This window comes from Aspergillus undulatus (assembly GCF_047715775.1).
Source record: "Aspergillus undulatus strain CBS 261.88 unplaced genomic scaffold BDV17scaffold_49, whole genome shotgun sequence".
Lineage (NCBI taxonomy): Eukaryota > Fungi > Ascomycota > Eurotiomycetes > Eurotiales > Aspergillaceae > Aspergillus > Aspergillus undulatus.
In genome coordinates this window covers 179859-200676 of record NW_027396653.1, presented here as the reverse complement: position 1 = coordinate 200676, position 20818 = coordinate 179859, and the positions used below count along the sequence as shown (strand labels likewise).

Sequence of the window (20818 nt, the reverse complement as noted above, 5' to 3'; positions counted from 1 at the left end):
GCAGATCAAGAGGTTGCCCTCAATTGTTGTGCCTTCTCTGCAGAAATATATACCGAGCTTGGTTAGGGCAGGGGCACAACCGAGTCTACGCAATTAACGAGTTTTCAGCTTTAGTAGATAGGTTCTTCTTTCAAAATGACACATTTGATTATAAGAAGACAACAAGAGACACGAGCCGATGAGACGCAACATAGCAATGAATCCCTTCTGACTCTTTGTTGAAAGCACCCAAGGCTTGCCTGACATTAGGGTTTTGTTGGTTGTTCGGCACAGCATAGGAGACCCCCCAGGACGGTCTGCTTCTGACTCTTCATAGGATCGGGCGACTACTACATCATAAGCGCCTAAATCAATATCTTGTATTCTACGATTCAAACATAGACTACTTTTGGAAAAACGAAACCAGCACAGAGATACATTTGCCCACCCATTTCCGCGTGGCCCTACGCTGTACATCCATGAAGATACTTACAAGTTACCATCCTCCACAATCCATCACCTCCAAGAGCATCGAAGTCTTGAGTGGATGGGCACCTCGCGTTCAGCGATTCGCGGAAGACTTCTCCATTCAATGGGTTCCCTGAAATTTTCTCGGTTAGGGCTGGGTGGATGGGCGAGGCTGCTTATCCAGGTGAACAGGAAGCTGGGAATATGAAGTGTCATTCGAATAAGATTATTCAAGTAAGGACTTTAAGTGCAGGTTTTCTCACTGATTGCTATATTCCCGCGCGTCTGTCTATTCATTGACGCGGTAACATCACCAAGTCGATAGGTAGCCCTATTCCAGCGCCGCAACGACCTGGACTGTGGAACATTCCGTTATCAGAAAAGCTCTTAATACCCTCGGCCCCGTCCCCCTGAGCCCAATGAAGGACCCAGAAATCTTTGCCTCTGCGACTCTCGTCTCAGCGTAGTGGAGTTGCTAAAAGGAAAGCATGGAGTAGTTCTCTGATCAGAACTTACGAGGGGGGGTGGGTGGTCTTCACTGTAAACGAGTAGCCGAGGCAGGTCAAGGATCAACGAACTAGTTATACTTTGTGGTCTTTCAAAAGCTAACACCCTAGCCAATGGAAATTTTAGTATTTATCTCTACTCCAACTTCCAAAGGTTCCAAGTCCCAAAGGACGAACACCCACTGCCCAGGAAGCCCAGAAAAGACGTGCAGAAAGGCTCGGCAATGGCTGCACGATAAACAATCACGATGACCCATTTCGCTATCAAATAACTATCTCCAAGCCATACTGATTCCAAATCGATCCGATCCTGGGAACTGGAGTTCGTGCATCCCGAATCTTGATCGGTGTGGAGATCGTAGGTAGCTTCGCCCGGCAGACCGCAGCCCTACCCGATCTATGGATATCGCGACGCCTCTCGGAAGAAGTTCGGCCCGCATATTGGTCTCTGCCGGAACGTGGCGTCGGGCTTCGGGGTCAACCGGGTCGCTGAATCGTGTATGTTTGCCGTCGATTGAGCATTTGAACTGTCCCAAGACCATCGGCGTGTTCCCAAGAAAGATCAACATATTCATCATAATTTCGAAGGTTTAAGGCAGGTGTGTCCCAGTGGGAACCAACAGCAGAGAAGATGTGCTCTTGGCATTGGCGGCCAAGATCTTGTCTATCAGAAGACTCTAGAGCTTGAAGGCCCAATAACGAGTTGTGGGTGATAAGCAGCGTTGACAAGCGCTGATTGGCTGGAATTCTATAGATAACGGAGATGGAGTTTTTCGAGTCCAGCCGGGGGTTCACTGCTACTCAACTACGGCATGCTGTCAGACAGTCCGAGGGAAATGTCTCCATGTAGGTACTCAGCGCCGAGAACGTCCTTTTCCATCCGCACGAGAGTGTCAAATGAATGAATTGGAGGCTAGGTGTTGGAGTAGACTGGGAACGTAGCCAGATACTGGACAGTGCGAAAACGGCAGCCAGCTCAGCACTTTTCTGGCTCTGGAGGATGACAGATCAATTTTCTGAATGACCTACCTGCCAAACTACGTTTCACATCAATAGCGAGCATCACTGAAATCTCCGAGCACCAGGTCAATGGGAGAGACAATGTAAATGTTCCAGCTCCCAAGGGATCCATGTTATCAGTGCTATCTCCAGCCAGTCGCGGGTGTTTAACGATTGCCCAATCAGCGCTGCCTGTCAGTCTTAAATAGGATTAGCAGCCGTGGATTAGACCATCCTCGGTTTAGTGCAGGCACAGCTGAGGTTCTGTTCTGGTGATAGCCGCTGTATCGCCCATTCCCTCCCCAATCGCGCTCTGACACCCCCTCGGATTTGCAGTTGATTCTCATTATTTTCGCCGATCTGTCAATGAAACAGCAATCTCACGTTTATCATGTGCATCATCTCTCCCTCATTGTCCACCTTATCGTCCGTTCTTAGCCGACGGTACCAACGCTCTGCTCTGTGTTAGTAGCCCCCCTCCCCCCAATCATCGGCTCTACACTCTTGACCATGGCTCGTCTTCGACCACCTCCAGATGCAGAAATCCTCCATGATAGCTGATTTACCTCTCGTTAGACCAGTTTCCGGATTCCTGGATCGCATGACGCTCATAGATCCGAGCTCTGAAGCCGGAAATTGAGGCAATCATGGCAATGCCTCGTCAAAGACCTACCCCCCGGTAGGCTTGGCTCATATACGAAGCCATCCCGCAGGAAGAAGCCATGGGTGGAGCAGTTCGCTGGGTTCGACTCATTCTAGAGGCGACTGGCGGGCCTGTCTATCTGCAGGGAGACGGAGAAGTCCAGTCATGGCGGTGCTGATAATGTGACTGATATCAGGACCACTTTCTGGCCATCAGACTATGAGTCCGACTATTGTTATTTATCATCTCCGTTTTCCCCCTTCATGCATATGCTCCTGCATTTCTTTTTCTTCTCCTTTCTCTTTGAAGACCGTCGAATCTGATATCTGGGCTTACCTGGGGCTCTTGCGCTTCCCTAATCTATATTAACCCTACTATCTGCTCCTGCTACTCGGCAACCCTCTTCCAAACACCACGGGGCCGCCCGATACCAGTAGGATCCGTAATTGTGATACCTTCTTTTCTTTCCTTCTCGACGGTGCCCGTTTCACGATGTCGACCTATCCCGTTGAATACAATGGGACCAACACCAACGGTGGGGATTCCCTCACTGAGGATCTCAACATTTACTACAGCGTGAGTTGCTATAAGTATCGCGAGTCTGGAGTCATCTTAACCATGTTCCTAGTCCGGTGATATCGCATGGGTCATTACCTCAACTGCGCTCGTCCTTCTTATGATTCCCGGTGTAGGGTAAGAAATCAGCTTCCAACCTCGTAAGCTATAGTGACTAACTACTTTTTTCCTTGGTAGATTTTTCTACTCCGGTCTTGCTCGTCGAAAGTCCGCCCTCTCCCTAATATGGCTCTCTATCATGTCCATCGGCGTGGCCTCGTTCCAATGGTTCTTCTGGGGATACTCGCTGGCCTTCTCCCACGGTGCCGGAAAATACATTGGTAACTTGGATAACTTTGGGTTCAAGGGTGTCCTGGCTGCTCCCTCGGTGGGCTCGACCAAGGTCCCTGACCTTCTGTTTGCTGTCTTCCAGGGCATGTTCGCTGCTATTACGTGAGTGGCTTCGAGACCTTGTCAAGACCGCCAGACCTAACTGCTTAACAGTGTTGCACTTGCCGTCGGCGCAGTTGCGGAACGTGGTCGCATGCTCCCCTGCATGATCTTTGTCTTTATCTGGAGTACTATCATCTACGACCCTGTCGCCTGCTGGACCTGGAACGCTTCCGGCTGGGTTTTCAACATGGGGGGCTTGGACTTTGCTGGTGGAACGCCAGTCCACATTGTCTCGGGCACGACGGCTTTGGCTTACTCTTTGATGCTTGGAAAGCGCCGCGGACACGGAACTCACGAGCTCAACTATCGCCCTCACAATGTCACTCACGTTGTTATCGGCACTGTTTTCCTCTGGGTTGGCTGGTTTGGCTTCAACGCTGGCTCTGCTCTCAGCGCTAACCTGCGTGCCGTGATGGCTGCTGTGGTGACCAACCTGTCTGCTTCCGTCGGAGGCGTGACCTGGTGCTTGCTCGACTACCGTCTTGAGAGGAAGTGGTCGACTGTCGGCTTCTGCTCCGGTGTCATTTCTGGCCTCGTCGCCATCACTCCTGGTTCTGGTTTCGTTACCCCATGGGCTGCGTTTATCTTCGGTGTTGTCGGTGCCGCTTCTTGCAACTACGCGACCAAGCTCAAGTACCTCATCAAGGTCGACGATGCTCTTGATATCTTCGCTGTGCACGGCATCGGTGGTGTTGTCGGTAACCTTCTGACCGGTCTCTTCGCAGCGTAAGTCCCCAGAAACGGACAACTCACTCCCCATTCAAGCTAACATGACATTGCAGTAACTACATCGCCCACCTCGACGGCTCCACGGAGATTGACGGCGGCTGGATCAACCAGAACTACATCCAGCTCGGCTATCAGCTTGCGGATTCCGTCTCCGGCATGGCCTATTCTTTCTTCGGTAGCTGCATTATCCTCTTCATCATCAACATGATTCCCGGTCTTAGCCTGCGCGTTCCGGAAGAGGACGAGATTCTCGGTATTGATGATACCGAGATTGGCGAGTTTGCTGTACATCTTTCACTTTTCTCTTCTACCGCCAGAGCATATCCGCTAATCCTTCGAATAGTATGACTACGTCGAACTCACCCGCGACGTCATTAACGGAAGCACCGAGCCTATCGACGGCGCGTCGAAGCGCAGCGCTACTCCTCCCGCCACTGTTGACACCCACCCGGAGATCAAGGCGTGATGAGCCAAAGCCACTGCCGTTATGAACACCCTTACCTAATGCGTTGGGAAATCCGACAAGACGAGCAAGGACTGAGCTTACCCCCACCGGTCTAGCGATGATATGGCCCTTCGAGTCTCCGAACTGTACATATTGGCACATTCCTTTACCTATTCTACATCTCTTTTCTACTTCCTTAATCTACTATAATCTTGCCTGAACGCAACCATTTGTGCCTGACTGGCTGGAACTTGATTCGTCGTTCGTCGAACAGATACCCTTCCGTTGCTCTTGTTTGTTTCCACCTACATTGTTCATTGTTTACCCCCGTTAAGCTGGGAAATGTAAATAAATCTCGTCTACCGCCACTGGATATAACGCCTTCCTACGAATATCAAGCTTATGCAAAGGCAGACCTTATCTACACTGTACTTATTTCATTTACCTCAATAAGCTGTACGCATTTGATGCTTTCGCAGAATTACTTCCAGATTTCAGGTAAACTAGCTAGTCCTAACCTATCTTTGCAGGGGCCCTGCTGGCACCTAAAAGCTAGATTGAAGTGGTAATTTTGAGTAAGGTGCCATTGGAACCTGAACGTGTCGGATATCTTTCCGACGGGCTGAGCCCGGCCGAATCGCGCCTTCCTTATTGGAGCATACCGTCCATGTCGAAGCGCTCAGAACCTCATTTTCTTCCAGATCTCAGCCTCGTTGCTCTTGTCCCTCTTGAAGGTACGAAGCCCACGCTTACAAATACAGTGATACTTCCACAATCACTCAATCTGTTCAACCTCAGCGCCTAACCCACTCTTAGCCGCCGCGTTCATGCTCAACCTCCTGCTCCTCCATGATAATGAACCGCGCAGGTCTTTGTGGCTGCTTTGCCTCTTTATCCAGAAGGACCCCGACACGCAGTCCTTCTTCAAAAAGACAAGGTCAATATCCTCTAGCCTCCTGTTCGCAGTCTCCGGGTAAAGGAGGTAGATTATCGGAATCGCGAACGCATTGAAGAACACCCAGATCAGGTAGAACCGCCGCTGCAAATTTTGGGTACCGATTGGGATAACCTAAACCGCCATATAGTTGATCCCCACATTGTACGGCAACACTTGCTGCCGACCTCATCATCCGCATATGCAAAGAGTTGATCTCGGTATTGTACAGCCAAGCTGTCCCTTGCCAGCCTACGCGAAAAAGGCGTAGAAGAGGAAGATCATCGCGACAGACACCGCACCATACTTTTATGACTGCTGGTCGATTTCTGCGAGCTGATTGAACCGGATGAGGAGCAAAATGAGGAGGTAGCAGACGAAGTTTTCAGACGAGCCGATGAGCATTGCACCCCGCCGGCCCCATTTATCAATCAGCATCATGTCCAGGTAGGAGAAGGAGATGTAATGCACGGAGTTGCAGGCCGTGAGGAGACGAGAGAGCTTCTCGCCGAGCCCGACGGAGCTAGTGAGGACGGTTAGGAGATAGTACGACGTGGCGTTGACACCGGACAGCCGAACGATGATCTGGGTGCCCTGACTGGAGAGGAATCGGCGAAGTGCCCCTGGACCATTCGCAGTCAATTCTCATTTTCTCGCATAACCCGCACCGGGGACGTCGCCAATCGCAGGCGACTTTGCGCTGGCGGCAGACTAGGCACCTGCGTGGAGCGGCGTAAGACGGGCCTCTCGAGTTTGGAGCAAGGGGAGAGAATAGCGTGGAACATATGCCAGTTTCTTGTCCGGATCAGAGGGCATGGTGCAGATGCAGGTGCAGATGAGCAGAGCCTGGGAAGTTAGGGAGTTGTCGTGGCGTGTCTTTGCCGACGGGCCGGGTCTGGGTTTAAGTACTCCATAGTTAGGGTTTACTCCACATCCCCAGTTGGAGATGAGGTGTGATCTTGATGGATGGACTTTGGACCCACTGGCTAGCTTTGGGTTGGTCATACGTATAGCAAAGGATGCGTATTTTGTCCAAATCTTGTTTTCTCATTGATCCCGGGCCTTGCTCTTTCATCACAATGACAGTCTCTCACTCTAGACAGTTCGATTATGTCGACCGCCTGGCGCGGAAACTCCAAGGTAGCCAACAAACCCACCCCATGGCGCAAAATGAACCATCCCTGTCACAGTACCATCTATAGTACTCGCAAAACACAAAGCTCCAAATGAGCGAGTATTAGTTGGTCTATCTGGCATCCCAGGCTCAGGAAAAAGCCCTCTTGCAGCCGCAATAGCAGCACGCGTAAACCAGCTGCAGAACGAAAACGAGCACGAGGACGCCAACACCAACCCCAGCACTACCACTACCAGTATTAACTTGGCCCTCTGCGTCCCCATGGACGGCTCCCACCTCACCCGCGCCCAACTAGCCGGGATGCCAGACCCCGCAACCGCAATCCGCCGCCGCGGCCCGCCATTCATTTTCGACGCAGAAGCCTTCTACAACCTCGTCCTACCCCTGCGCAAAACCTCTTCTTCTTCCAAAAATCTACGCCCCCTCCTTCAACCACGCCCCCAAAAGACCCCGTGCCAAACGACATCACCATACCCCCACCCCCTTTAACAAAGATCACAATCCTCGAGGGCCTCTATCTATCTCTCGACCGGGCGCCGTGGAACACTGCAAGGGGGCCAATAGATGAGATGTGGTACGTGGATGTTCCTCGGGGCGTACGTTCCAGAGAGGGGAGCCCGAAGTCCCAGAGGGCCAGGAGTCAGATGCCTACGGCGACGGCAGGCTTCTCTGATTCAGTAAGCCGGCCCAGATCAAGGTCGAAATCTTATGAAGAGATGAGCATTGACTCCGATAGTCTGGAGGGGGGGGCGATGGTCACTGTGTGAGGGAAACGCGGCGCCAGTCGTGAGCTAGGGTAGACAACTTACCGCGAGGCGGTTCATTATGCAAGACTTGCGCCTTTTCGATTTTTTTTTATTAATTAATAGGATAATAGATAACTTTGTTTTTTCTATTACGTGTGTAGATAGCAGGTTCCTTAGTGAAGGCGAGTCGTTGGCGCAGTCCATATATCCCAACAACCAAGTATGCATCTCAGCAATCTAGTAAACAATATGTATGTTAAGGCCTTGACGGATGTCTTTTGTCCTAAAGTCTCTCCATTTAATACCACACATCTGTGCCTGGCCACCACGAAGTTTATTTGTAGCTATGTGACAATGGTGGCATTGGGCTCTCACAGGGCTAGGCCACTGAGCACTCCCACAGAAGTGATCAATGGGAAGGTCTGCCGCAAAAGATATTCCGATCCTGAGACCCCAATATGCCTAGATTATTCCTTTCATGAAAAGAATTGACTAGACTTCATCATATCTACTCTTTCATCTTCTCCCCGCTTCTTCCCTTCAGACTATCCCCAACCCACTCCTCATCAAAGACACACCGTACACTCTCATACTCTACAACCATCGCACTCCACCTCGCGAACCTCGGCGCTCTTTCCTGCAAAACCGAAATAAGATCCCCACTCAGAATCCCATACTCACTCTTCACCAAGGTAAACATCCACAGCAAGAACGGACCAACCAGGACCTCGGCCAGCGCGAGAGTCTCAGAATTCCCAAAGAACGAGGACCCACGTCCATTCTCGTCTCCATCTCTATCCACACCACGCGCAAATGCAGACGGAGACGCAGACGCAGACGCAGACACAAGCAGCGGCTCAATCTCTCTCTCAACGACACCAACTAAGCTCTTCGTTCTCGTTGCATAATCCTCCCCGGTTAGTATAACATCCACAGAAACAGCGTAGACCTTCGGCACCCAGGCGTCGACTAGCAGCGCGACTCTCGCGCGCTGGATTGCGCCCTGGTGCGCGTTTGACGGTGTGAGGAGACCTCGGGTCGGTCTCGTCTCCGACCCCGTCTCCCTCGCGAGATGCGCATCGGCCAGGAACTGCGCGATGATTCCGGATTGATGGGGACCGTCCCGTTGTAGGGGAGGGTGGGCACTTGGCCTTTCCGTATGTGTGATTGATGTAACCGCGTCAATCATGTGTACGGCTTACTTAGTGAAAGTGGAAGAGGCGGAAAGAAGGAAGAGAGGACGACGGATAGGATTAATAGCTAAATGCCATTCCTCGCGCGGTTTGTCGACGTCGATGAGGACCTGCTTGTAGGGGAGGTTGAGCTCCTTGAGGACGATGTGGACGCGTTGGGCCCAGGGGCAGTCTGGGTTTGTGTAGAGGGATATTTCGGGGGTGGTCATGTTGGGCCTGACTTTTGGTTCGGCTTCATCGTTTTCGGAAAGGTTGTGCTTTCTCTGGGATGTATATAGAGGACGTTGGCTCTGTACGGAAGTTAATCTGTAATATCTCAAGGGATATTTGAAATACGATGCCAAGAGGGCTATACGAGTTGTACCTAGGGCTGGTTCACCTGAGGATATAGAGTACTAGGCTCAGGGTCATGGGATGGTACTAACTAGTAGGTTCTTCTAGTCAGCACCTTGTGACTCCCTATAGTAGCTCAAATCGCTTCCAATATTGTAATGATATGCTGCATTCAATCTCGCAGGCGAAGCCACCATTTGAAGGAGAACGGGGTACGGACCTCACTCTTCAAGTATGACCAAAAGCTCTTTATGTAAATCCTCTTGTAGCCTTCAAGCATCAGCCTGAATGTTCTCTCTATATTGTCCTGCGGCTGAGAGGCGTCTTGAATGGTCGTCGTTATGGCGGAAATTCATTCAACAAGGGAAGGAGGAGGGTGTTCTGGCCCGCCACCGAACTCGGCGGCTTGGCCCTAGTGCGGATCACGGGGAAATCGTTATATATCATTCATGACTATACCTACTCTGTATCATTCTGTACGGAGCACTCCGTCCTTCCTACGCTGCGATATCCTTTCATCTATTACCTCTGCTCCTAAATATTCGCGGACAACCTCGCCAATTTCCTTGCTATTTCTCTCAGGGTCACTTGTTCTCCACATATACCCCGTCAAAACGAGAACCTCCGCCATCGCTACTCTCATCATGCTGGTCTGCGCCCTCGCCATGCCAGCTCCTCAGTTCCCAAGCACCGACCTCGGCGTTGGCGAGGACTATCAAACCGGTAACGATGTTAGTAACCCGGTTGCCCGGGCGCTCCGCAGCCACTCGCATCCGCGGGTTGGCCGGGCACCATCATACTTCCAGCGGCTTCCCATTCCAGGTGGAGGCTTTATTGATAGGATTGGTTTCGCAAATGAGCAGCTGACAATCGAGCCTTATGTACGTACGACATGAGATAGCACTGCGGCTGAGTTGGTTGGTTGAGTTGGTCTGTTGGAATTTGGACTCTGGTGGATTCTTATGTTGGGTTGATGGGGTAGTCGAGGAGGGTTGAGCTTCAAGACTATAGGGTAACACTCGTGACTTTTGATAGAAGGTTGTATCTTGAATTATTAGTCAGTATATGATTAATAGCCCGGTTGAGGCGGTAATCGAGGGGTGGTTTGGTGGTTTAGAGGACTCCATGGAGCGAAAAACTGCTTGAGCGATTTTGAATTGTCTGATATGAGAAGACCATCTACACAGAAGTTAGGTTTAAGAAGTACTCCGTATTCTGGGAAAGTTCAAGGTTGGCAACCACATTCCATCAGCCATGCTGAACCTTAAGTCGAGGAAGAGGGGGGAAATTGCACAAGCCTCGGGCTAATCTGTGCTTTTTAGACATTGGAGCGGTACAGATTTTGTAGTGTTTTCAACATCAGACCATTGTGGCAGGATAATCCGGAGCAACGGAGCAGACAACCAGTCGCGTGGGCAAAGAGTGGTTCGTTCCTGGAGATCCCGTGACTGCCGCGCTAAACCCGACTGAGCGCGCCCCTTTTGTTGTTGTTGCTGTTGATCTTTTTCTCTTTCGTCTGCTAGTGTCTCTGTGCTGGCGCTTCACCGCTCAACTTCCCCCAACCCAATCTTTCCTCTCTCCTGATCTCGCTCCTCCTCTCTTTCCTCCCCTCCAGTCCCGGCTGTTCCCCAGTCTTCTCTCATCCACTTTCAATTCCTCCCAGACCCTTTGCTTCCATCTTCCTTTCTATCCTTCATAATCCCTCTCCTCCTTCACAATGCGTGAGATTGTACGTTGCCTCTCCCTTTCGACGCGTCGGAGGGGTCCCTTTCCCGTTAGGGGGCACCGGGGACCCCACCAGTTCTACATGTCACGGACCAGGAATGCTGACCATGTGTTTTTGCTCTTATAGGTTCACCTCCAGACCGGCCAGTGTGTAAGTCGCTGAGAAAAATGGAATTCGATTGGGATGGTATGATACTGAACTCGATGTGTGACAGGGTAACCAAATTGGTGCCGCTTTCTGGTGCGTCAAAAATTTCATTCAATGGCTTGCTTTCTTCGTCAGAGCTCGTGCTAACCATCCCACAGGCAGACCATCTCCGGCGAGCACGGCCTCGACGGCTCCGGTGTGTGAGTACAATCCGTCCTCGATCCGACGAAGAACAACACGAACAGAAACCTGATACAAACGCAGTTACAATGGCACCTCCGACCTCCAGCTCGAGCGTATGAACGTCTATTTCAACGAGGCCAGCGGCAACAAGTACGTTCCCCGTGCCGTTCTCGTCGACCTCGAGCCCGGTACCATGGACGCTGTCCGCGCCGGCCCCTTCGGTCAGCTCTTCCGTCCCGACAACTTCGTCTTCGGCCAGTCTGGTGCTGGTAACAACTGGGCCAAGGGTCACTACACTGAGGGTGCTGAGCTCGTCGACAACGTCGTCGATGTCGTCCGTCGCGAGGCTGAGGCTTGTGACTGCCTCCAGGGTTTCCAGATCACCCACTCTCTCGGTGGTGGTACCGGTGCCGGTATGGGTACCCTCCTGATCTCCAAGATCCGTGAGGAGTTCCCCGACCGCATGATGGCCACTTTCTCCGTCGTTCCCTCGCCCAAGGTTTCCGACACCGTAGTTGAGCCTTACAACGCCACCCTCTCCGTCCACCAGCTTGTTGAGCACTCCGACGAGACCTTCTGTATCGACAACGAGGTGCGTTCGGACGCATACAGTCTGGTTTGTTTCAATACTGACTTGTCTAGGCTCTCTACGACATCTGCATGCGCACCCTCAAGCTCTCCAACCCCTCCTACGGTGACCTCAACCACCTCGTTTCTGCCGTCATGTCCGGTGTTACCACCTGTCTGCGTTTCCCTGGTCAGCTCAACTCTGACCTGCGCAAGCTGGCTGTCAACATGGTTCCCTTCCCTCGTCTGCACTTCTTCATGGTCGGCTTCGCTCCTCTGACCAGCCGTGGCGCCTACTCTTTCCGCGCCGTCTCCGTCCCCGAGTTGACCCAGCAGATGTTCGACCCCAAGAACATGATGGCTGCTTCTGACTTCCGCAACGGCCGCTACCTCACCTGCTCCGCCATCTTGTATGTCCATTTCATCATTTCTTTTTGGGGTCACATAACTAACTGTTTGCAGCCGTGGACGTGTCTCCATGAAGGAGGTCGAGGACCAGATGCGCAACATCCAGAGCAAGAACCAGTCCTACTTCGTTGAGTGGATCCCCAACAACATCCAGACCGCTCTCTGCTCCATTCCCCCCCGCGGCCTCAAGATGTCCTCCACCTTCATCGGAAACTCCACCTCCATCCAGGAGCTCTTCAAGCGTGTCGGTGACCAATTCACTGCTATGTTCCGTCGCAAGGCTTTCTTGCACTGGTACACTGGCGAGGGTATGGACGAGATGGAGTTTACTGAGGCTGAGAGCAACATGAACGACCTTGTCTCCGAGTACCAGCAGTACCAGGACGCCTCCATCTCCGAAGGCGAGGAGGAGTAGTAAGTCTTTCGCTTTTTGATTGTCTTAAACACAAGCTGACCATGTTACAGCGCTGAGGAGGACATCATCGAGGGTGAGGAATAAATGCTTTAGCCAATAGCGACGAATTGAGACCTGCTCATGATAATACCCCTGGCAAACCATACGCCGGGCTCTAAAAGGCTTGGATCAGTATGCGTCCTAGTCAGTCCACTGTTTTGGTTTGAGCGCTCTTAATTATTCTCTGTTTCTAATTCTTTCGGCCAAGGGCCTGAAACTATTGAATGAATAGCACATATTGTAGTCTCGACACAATGCAGCTGCAGTACTAAAAAAAGGGTTTCTTGTGATTGTTATAAAGTGTATCGTCGTCATAGGTCTGTTCTTTGTTGTCAAGATTCACATACCATTTTCCTTCGTCGCTGATCCGCTTCCAAGCTTAGAGTATGGTAGCTACCAGGCCAAAGCAAAGCTCGACAAGGCAATGAGAGTCATAGCCGGGAGCTGACTGAAAAAAAATATAATCGGCGATAGTCTCAGGCAATAGATGGTATTATGTGAGCTGCGCCTGCGCTGTATATACCAATGGAGGTGTTGTCTGTATGTATATCACCTTGGGTGCGCGGAGCGGAGTATGGAGAGCGCGGGTCATGGATATGGGTCGGGTTATGCGTGTGTCCAGAATCTTCGATTTCGGGATATTACGCTAGAAGTGGAGTGGACCCCCGGTTAATGGATAACTGCTTCACCTGCTTATCCAAATAGGTGGACTTTGTCTTCGGGTTTGATTGGTATGTAGGAGGCTGTCTAACTGTGTTTGCGACAGGGCTCAAGTATGCGGGGTGGACGAGGGGACATCCAGGCGGATTTGGACAAGGTGGGAATACTTGTGCAGAAATGTTAAATAAGAGGATTAGTATGAAGCTCTAGGAAAAAGGGGAGGAAGAGCGGTAATTCATGTTCTTTTAGTCTCTTGGTTGGTCAAAAACAAGAAGTGGTGTACTATAGTAAAACAGACATTAGAATCATAGATAAGTAGGCCATAAAACATCCAGATAAAAAACCCTACAGCTCCCCCTTGGCAGGCATAAAGAAAGCCGCTTGATCTGGTCTCCTGTTACTGGTCCCTGCAAGATGAGCGTAGGGGACCATTGTATCGGCTGCAATCCACGACTGCTCGAAGAAATTCGAGTCTGACTGAAACGAATCGTATAGACCAGAAGTAGTTATAACAGTATCAAGCGCCGGGACATCGTCAATTGACATTGACGCCAGGTTCCAGCTTGGATGTACAACTTGCTGTCTCGATTCGATGAACGTGTTTTCAGACTCGAGAGAGGAGGCAGTTGTCAGTGAGGAGCAGTCGCCCGTCGCCATTGATGAGTCAATAGGGCTGCTACTCTTTCCACTATCGTGACCGGTGCGCGTTGTTACAACTGGTCGCCGAGGCTTGATACGATCACTGGCCCTACTATTATCACCTTGACTGTTATTGAAGGCGTCGGCCGATTGAAGCGAAGGGGAAAACTTGCTCTGCGTTTCACGCATCGCTTGTTCCAACGGGACTCTTGCTGGAGCTTGAGACGCTTCTTCATACTGCCGATACAAAGTTTCAACAACAGGCCATGCCCTGCGTACAAGCGCCTTGTCGGTACAGGTGGCACACTCCGTGATGGCAGTAAACAGCGCTAACCAGGGAGTAGTGATGTACCAGCGGAAGCCGTCACCCCGAGAATCAGAGCAGATAAGTTGTGCCTTTTCCAAGCTCTGAAGGGCCCGCAAAAGCAATACTGGGTCGCCTTCTGCTGGTGATGGTGGCGGAGAGTGCACTCGACAACCGTCCATACGACCACATCGAAATGGAAGCAATTCGGAGAGGCGAATGGCGGCCACTATTGACTGCGTGCTGTGCCAGGTAAACCAAGCATACGGGGAGGATTCAGTATCGCAATAGTGTAGCAAGGTAAAGACTTGCTGCTCAAACTGGCGAGATAGTTTATGCCTTTCTTTTGCGTCGGCAAGGTTATTGGCCACGGGCAATGAAAGAGAGTCGGTGCTGCTGCTGCTCGAGGCACTGACATTCGAAGTGCTCGGTTCTGGCGTAGCAAAATTGAGTAGCCGTCCAGGGATCTGAGCATAATATGTAACAAGAGCGAACGTAGTGTCAGTGAGCTCTTCGTGAGAAGCAACTGGCTGAGAAGTGTCTACATCGAAGTCGGAGTCGTTGATGTGCGCCACCAGGGGAACCGCAGATGCAGCGTCTTGATAGTTGATAAGAGGCTCAGAGCCTTGAGCAAATGAAGCCTGCAAGTCGAGGAGGCAGACAGTGAGCCACAAGCGCAATCTGGCCTGCTGTTGGAAGAAAGACTCGCCTGACCGGGCTTCTTGCCCTAAGGCGCTGGTGAGTCTGACGGCAAGAGCGAGCAAGGCCCAGACTGCGGTGCCTCTTTCTTCGGTTCTTCTGCCAATCTAGAGAGTCAGCCTTACCTATTCATCTGAACAGCAATGGATACTCACTAGATAGAGAATAAATGCCTGAAGCACAGTGATATCGCGCGTTGTCAGCAACCCAGCCCGCTCGATACCATCTTCGCACATCTTTCTATGTGTTGTTATTACACTCTTCTTACTCTTCTGGAATGCTTTCTGGCACTGAGTCTCCGTCATAGTGTTAGCTGCCGCATAACAGACGGCAGACTCGAGGGCTCTGACAGAGAGATCGTCGTCGGGCAGTCCGAGGTATGAACCCCCGTATTGAAGCCACTTGCTTAGGCTGGGTCGGTGCAGGAGTTTGATGATTGGATCGACGTTCTGAAGGTACACCTGACATAGCTTGCGCGTGGTGGCCTTGTCTCGGGGTAGTACCGCGGAGCTCAAAGAAAGCGGTTTTTCGACTCCCAGTAGGCGCAGAGCTCCAATGCCGTTGTTGGTAGCTTCCGTGCGCTCTCCGCCCATGGATTCTGAGGACATCTCCTCCACACCATGCTGCGGTTGGTCATGCATCTAGGAAAACAGAGAAGAAATCAAATTAGCAAGGGTATCTTGCCGAGGCATCGGGGTCTTACCTCGTGATCCATTAGGTCTGCCCACATGTCGGCAGCGAACTCGGTGCTAGCAGGAGCCTGCTGCATTTCCAGCTCGTTGGTCAACGTTTCCGGACTGGCTCGACGTTTCGTGCTGTTACTGGCATTGTTGCTGCCGCAGCCAGACTCTTGGACTAGGCCTTCAAGCCTACGAACACGATGCCAGAGGTCTGTCCCAATGCTACCAAAGATTTGATGGGTTGAAGCGGCAGTTGATGACTCTCTATCGTTTTCAACTGATGACTGCGACTGAGTCTGCTTCAGAATCATCTTGAAACGTCTGTCAGTGAGAACAACCCATCTACTGATACAAGTATACACTAGATAGGTATGGGAACCACAGATAAACTCTGAAAATAAAGCTACTCACAAGATCCTGCAGGCCGTTTGTCTCCACATCTGCCCTAACCTTGGATGTTTCACCCCCTTGGACAAGGCTTTCAAGTCTATCAATGCGCGCACCGAAATTTCGGTCACTTTCATTAGATGCCGGAGCATTTATGGAGGTTCCACCAGAGCTTATGCGACGCCGAATAGTGGAAGGTGGCGCATTTGTCGATGACGACTTATGGCTAGCTGTACGAGCGTGTCGTCCTCTCGGCAGCCGGGGACGGTATACCGGTGAACAGACAACCCCAGACGACGTGCAATTCGTGCATGGATCGAGCTTGTCACATTTAAGCTTTCGGTTACGACACAATGCGCAGCTGAGCTGGGGTACAGCCTGCTCCTCTGGACCCATATTGGCGCGGCACGGGCGCTGTGTTGCATCTGTGCTTGTTTCGCCTCAAAGGGAGGACATTGACACTCTGACTTGAGCCGAGGTACAGATCTGGTCTTCAAGGCTTTGAGTTCAAGACTAGTATAAAGGTATGATAAGAGGGGAGCGAAAGCATTTGATGGGCTGCGATTACTGAATCAACAAGATTCTATAAGCTTCTCCAACTAACTAACTACCTCTGACTATCTGGAGCACTATATAGCCACGAACCTTCAGCCGCGAGTTCGCATGACAAGGATTCTTCCCTTGCAATCTCAGCCCTGAGTTGATATGTTCTGGATGTAAGTGTTGCTTGGTAGAGGTACGGAAAAGCAATCTGATATGCATACAAAGTACCACAATTCCTTAGTGCTTACCGAGTCTGCGAGAAGTAACCCACAAACGCCCTCCGGAACGCCGGAATGAATATGCACTTTACCAGAACAGGAGCTTATTCCGCCGAATGCTACGTGGGGCCTACTCGAGTCCACAATAGCAAGGGCTCTCTGTAGTTGGGGATGAGGGGTTGATTGCCCAGCAATCGGGATGCCACGAGACCATGCATGTCTCTGCCACGAGCAGACCAACCCCTGCCTTTTGCATAAGATAAGGGTCCAAGTACCCCGCAGAGTGAAGTGATGAAATTATTTATCGGCTCACATCTCTTGCCAAGTCCTGCTGAAACGCTGACTATAATACAATAAGATGAGGGGTGACAACGGCCGCAATCCGCGAAGGCAAGCCTAGAGGCGTGACAGGTTGAAAGAGGGGCAACTCTGATATGAAGAAGATCCAAGGCCCTCACACGGAGGATGTGCTTGCAAAAGAAAAGAAAAAAAAAATAAAAAATAAAAGAAAAGAGAATGGAGAGAAACTACAAACAAGGCACCTGTGTATCAAAAGTACGGCACAGCTCATCCCGCATACACACACGATCACCAGCCAAGGACAGTCAGTTAAGATCGGATTTGTTTGTCTCGGAGTTGGCTCTGATCTTACCTGCTTAAATACGAGGGAATACATGAGCCACAGAGCATAAAGAATGCTAACTCGTGTCGTACAAGCAATGAATGACGTGAGGGGTGACCAATCGCATCACAATGCTTAACGGGCCCTGCAATTTGTCCTACGATCTGGATTCTGCTAAGGCGATAGCACGGCATAAGCACTGACCGTCAGAGATCGCGGAGTCGAGACCAAAATAAACCCTGGCGTTATGCTCAGGTGCGCTGCTTGCGATAAGGCTGTCAGGCTGTCAGACGGTATACATCGCTCACTTGCAGAAGTGAGATACCATATTAAGCCTTATATCCCGAGATGCATGTACCGCTGCGATGTCGATGCGAGATGACTGCAGGCGCGGGATATTTGGACTCGCACTATGCACCATGCACCGTACACTCTGCACCGACTGGTAGCGGGATTTGCATCTGGACTGTCTCAATCCTGCTTCTTGCATGTCCGTTCCCGCGAAGACTCCGCTCGATGACCTCATCACCGATCTTGATCACTATTGAGTGGGCTTTTTGTTAGAAATCAAGGATGGATGGACCTCCTCTACATTTTCATCGAGCAAGGCTGTCGTCGGAGTTTAATGCGCAGAGTGACACCATGCCCGGGCATTTCGTTGACGGGGTTGATGGTTGTAGCAAGGGTCTTGGTATAAGCAGCATGTTCAGTCACTATACTTGTGGGAAGCGATGGATGTCTCTCATTGGGTGGCCGGTAGGCCGCCTATCTAAGATAACTAACTTACTAATAAATGACTAAGCGAGGTCGAACCCTTAGGGGCAGGCGGTACCTGAGGGCAGTATGCTCCGACAATACAAAGTGATCCCGTGACCTATTCCCATCGGAACTTCGGCACTAGCGCCGGATCTTGACAAAGGACTAGCCTACTCTAGACTAGACGGTATTATGGTGGCCAATGGTGTTTTCGTAACTTTCGGCCCCGACAGCTATTTTCTCCCATTGGCCGAATTCTCGGCCCTCCCGGGCAGCCCGGGCCCGAAGTGCATTCTGGCCAGCGATTGGCTGGTTGGAAGTATACAAGAGCGTACATAAAAACCAGACAAGCCCAGCAACTCACTTGAGGCTTTCAACTCAGTCAATCACTTCACATTCGCCAAGATGAGTGAGAAAATAAGGAGTTCAGAAGAGGGGATTGCCCCGTTCCCCGAGAAAGATCTCGAAGCAGCAAAGACGACAGACTCCACTCCGTCCTCTTCCTCCCATGACACCAAAGCCCAAGTCCAAGCAGAGGCAGGAAAAGACAATGATCCCAATCTCGTCACATGGAGTGGCCCAGAGGACCCGGAGCACCCGAAGAATTGGCCCCACGGGTTGAAGTGGAAGAACACCTGGACGATCTCGCTCTTCGTCTTCATCTCGCCCGTTTCGTCGTCCATGATTGCCCCCGCCATGCAAGACCTCGGTAGGGATCTGGACATGCACGCCGATATCGAAATTTACCTCTCCATGGCGATATTCATACTCGCGTATGCTATTGGACCGATCTTCTTCGGTCCTGCTTCGGAACTCTACGGCCGTGTGCGTCTGCTCCAGGCCAGCAACGTGTGGTACCTGGCATGGAATCTGGGATGTGGATTCGCGCAGAACAAAGCCCAACTCTTTGCTTTTCGCTTTCTGGCTGGTATTGGAGGGAGTGCTCCGCTGGCTATAGGAGGAGGTTCTATCAGGTAAGTGATATAAACCGCCGAAAGACACCCGAGTCCGCTAGGTAGGATTGCTAACACCATCCAGCGACATGTGGAGCGCCGAAGAACGCGGCAAAGCCATGGGCGTCTACACCTTAGGTCCGCTGCTAGGTCCCGTCGTTGGACCTATCGGCGGTGGCTTCATAGCCCAGTACTCGACCTGGCGCTGGGTCTTCTGGTCGACCTCCGCCGCCGCGCTGGCCGTACAAGCCGTGGGCTTCATCTGGCTCCGAGAATGCCACCCACCAACCCTCCTCCGACAGCGCTGCGCCCGCCTAATCCAAGAAACAGGCAACGCAAACCTCCACACAGACGAAGAGCCCGAGTCCCTAACCCACAAACTCCTGCACGCCTTCAACCGCCCCGTCCGCCTCTTCACAACCCAGCCGATCGTCGCCTGCATGGCAATCTACATGGCCTACCTCTTCGGCACAACGTACCTCATGTTCGCGACCTTCCCAGACATCTGGACTGAAGTCTACCATGAGACCCCCAGCATCGGCGGCCTGAATTACCTCTCCATCGCAATCGGCTCGTTCATAGGCCTCTTCGCAAACCTGAAGCTCATCGACCGGATCTACAAAACGCTTAAAGAGCGCAACAACGGTACCGCGAAACCCGAGTACCGCATGCCCTCTCTCGCAGTCGGCTCCGTAATCTCGACGACGGGCCTCTTCTGGTACGCCTGGAGTATCGGCAATACGCACTGGATAATGCCGAATATCGGCGCCGCCATCTTTACCGCGGGTACTATCTCCTGTTTGCAAGGAATGCAGACATATATCGTCGATAGTTACCAGACGTACGCGGCTAGTGCGCTTGCGGCGTGCGCGATCCTGCGCAGTCTTGCGGGCTTTGGGTTTCCGCTTTTTGCGCCTTATATGTATACCGCGTTGGGGTATGGTTGGGGGACGACGGTGCTGGCGTTTATTACTATGGCGATTGGGTGGGTTTCGCCTGTGCTGTTCTGGGTTTGGGGGCCGAAGTTGAGGGGGTTGTCTAGGTATGCTGCTGGCTGATATGGTTCATCATTTGAAGAGGGTTGAGTGGGTGGGCTATGGGGATTGTTGCAAGAATGATATGGCTACGGTGGTTGTTTATGGGGTTGGAAAAGTGATATTTTATGTTGTTTCTGTACTTGTATCATGATAATACTAGAATTAATTCCTCTCTTTTACCTCTATTCTGAAACTAAATGACCAATGATCAGCCATATCCATAGTATGCCAATCTAAGGTGCACCAAATCTCAAAAATAGAAAACATACCCAACATCTAACCTCAACCCTGACTCTCCACTGTGTAACAAAAATCTGCATGAGCCTCAGAATGCAGCGCGAAATAAGCCCGAGCACCGCATTTTGCGGCCGTTGCTGGCCGGCCGGGTTTTGGGAGCTCCCAAAACCCGCAAGCCCAGACCAACACCCACGACCATTCCACCCCTCACTCATCCTGCCCTAGTATGCATCACATACTGTCAGCCTGACAAGTCGCACCAGGGACGGCGTAAAAACAAATCTGAAGTTAGATTTACCTATAATCTCCGGGACTCTTCGTTTGGTTTTGAAGCATTGAGAAATTTAACGTTGCTCTGATCCGACTCTGATTAGCCCTAATAAACCATAAGCTCAAGCTGGTTTACTTATTCTCCGGAGCTTTTTCTTTATCTTTGGATCTCGATTGATCAGCAAGCCTGGTAATCACCAATCCAGTTCC

The 20818-nt window shown here is 51.3% G+C and overlaps 8 protein-coding genes across 8 annotated transcripts; 5 read left to right on the top strand and 3 right to left on the bottom strand.

The window, feature by feature from the left end:
• The first annotated feature begins 2749 nt into the window (after window positions 1–2749).
• BDV17DRAFT_167472 (ammonium permease MEP2) lies at window positions 2750–5198 on the top strand. The gene is made up of 6 exons (XM_073754761.1): window positions 2750–3171; window positions 3224–3288; window positions 3349–3603; window positions 3655–4329; window positions 4386–4617; window positions 4676–5198. The coding sequence occupies exons 1-6, from the start codon at window positions 3088–3090 to the stop codon at window positions 4796–4798; spliced, it is 1434 nt and encodes a 477-aa protein (XP_073612702.1). The 5' UTR covers window positions 2750–3087; the 3' UTR covers window positions 4799–5198.
• Window positions 5199–6020: 822 nt separating this feature from the next.
• On the bottom strand, window positions 6021–6527 carry BDV17DRAFT_294130 (uncharacterized protein; the record flags this gene model as incomplete). Its single annotated transcript, XM_073762773.1, has 2 exons — window positions 6021–6334; window positions 6431–6527. 2 exons carry the CDS (start codon window positions 6525–6527, stop codon window positions 6021–6023), a joined length of 411 nt encoding a protein of 136 aa, XP_073612701.1.
• Window positions 6528–6790: 263 nt separating this feature from the next.
• Window positions 6791–7335, top strand: BDV17DRAFT_294129 (uncharacterized protein; the record flags this gene model as incomplete). The annotated part of the gene is made up of 2 exons (XM_073762772.1): window positions 6791–6851; window positions 6914–7335. 2 exons carry the CDS (start codon window positions 6791–6793, stop codon window positions 7333–7335), a joined length of 483 nt encoding a protein of 160 aa, XP_073612700.1.
• A 765-nt stretch (window positions 7336–8100) lies between these two features.
• Window positions 8101–8994, bottom strand: BDV17DRAFT_294128 (glutathione S-transferase N-terminal domain-containing protein; the record flags this gene model as incomplete). The annotated part of the gene is made up of 2 exons (XM_073762771.1): window positions 8101–8737; window positions 8795–8994. The coding sequence occupies 2 exons, from the start codon at window positions 8992–8994 to the stop codon at window positions 8101–8103; spliced, it is 837 nt and encodes a 278-aa protein (XP_073612699.1).
• A 564-nt stretch (window positions 8995–9558) lies between these two features.
• Window positions 9559–10462, top strand: BDV17DRAFT_271111 (uncharacterized protein). The gene has a single exon (XM_073758759.1). The coding sequence runs from the start codon at window positions 9568–9570 to the stop codon at window positions 10012–10014; it is 447 nt and encodes a 148-aa protein (XP_073612698.1). The 5' UTR covers window positions 9559–9567; the 3' UTR covers window positions 10015–10462.
• Window positions 10463–10639: 177 nt separating this feature from the next.
• On the top strand, window positions 10640–13077 carry BDV17DRAFT_271106 (tubulin beta chain). The gene is made up of 7 exons (XM_073758758.1): window positions 10640–11084; window positions 11150–11191; window positions 11256–11766; window positions 11817–12151; window positions 12204–12563; window positions 12615–12920; window positions 12987–13077. Exons 3-6 carry the CDS (start codon window positions 11290–11292, stop codon window positions 12646–12648), a joined length of 1206 nt encoding a protein of 401 aa, XP_073612697.1. The 5' UTR covers window positions 10640–11084; window positions 11150–11191; window positions 11256–11289; the 3' UTR covers window positions 12649–12920; window positions 12987–13077.
• A 431-nt stretch (window positions 13078–13508) lies between these two features.
• On the bottom strand, window positions 13509–16368 carry nscR (Zn(II)2Cys6 domain-containing transcription factor nscR; the record flags this gene model as incomplete). The annotated part of the gene is made up of 5 exons (XM_073763994.1): window positions 13509–13545; window positions 13742–15012; window positions 15061–15546; window positions 15609–15896; window positions 15997–16368. 5 exons carry the CDS (start codon window positions 16366–16368, stop codon window positions 13509–13511), a joined length of 2454 nt encoding a protein of 817 aa, XP_073612696.1.
• A 2044-nt stretch (window positions 16369–18412) lies between these two features.
• Window positions 18413–20122, top strand: BDV17DRAFT_300019 (MFS transporter; the record flags this gene model as incomplete). Its single annotated transcript, XM_073763993.1, has 2 exons — window positions 18413–19085; window positions 19150–20122. The coding sequence occupies exons 1-2, from the start codon at window positions 18517–18519 to the stop codon at window positions 20120–20122; spliced, it is 1542 nt and encodes a 513-aa protein (XP_073612695.1). The 5' UTR covers window positions 18413–18516.
• Between the last annotated feature and the right edge of the window lie 696 nt (window positions 20123–20818).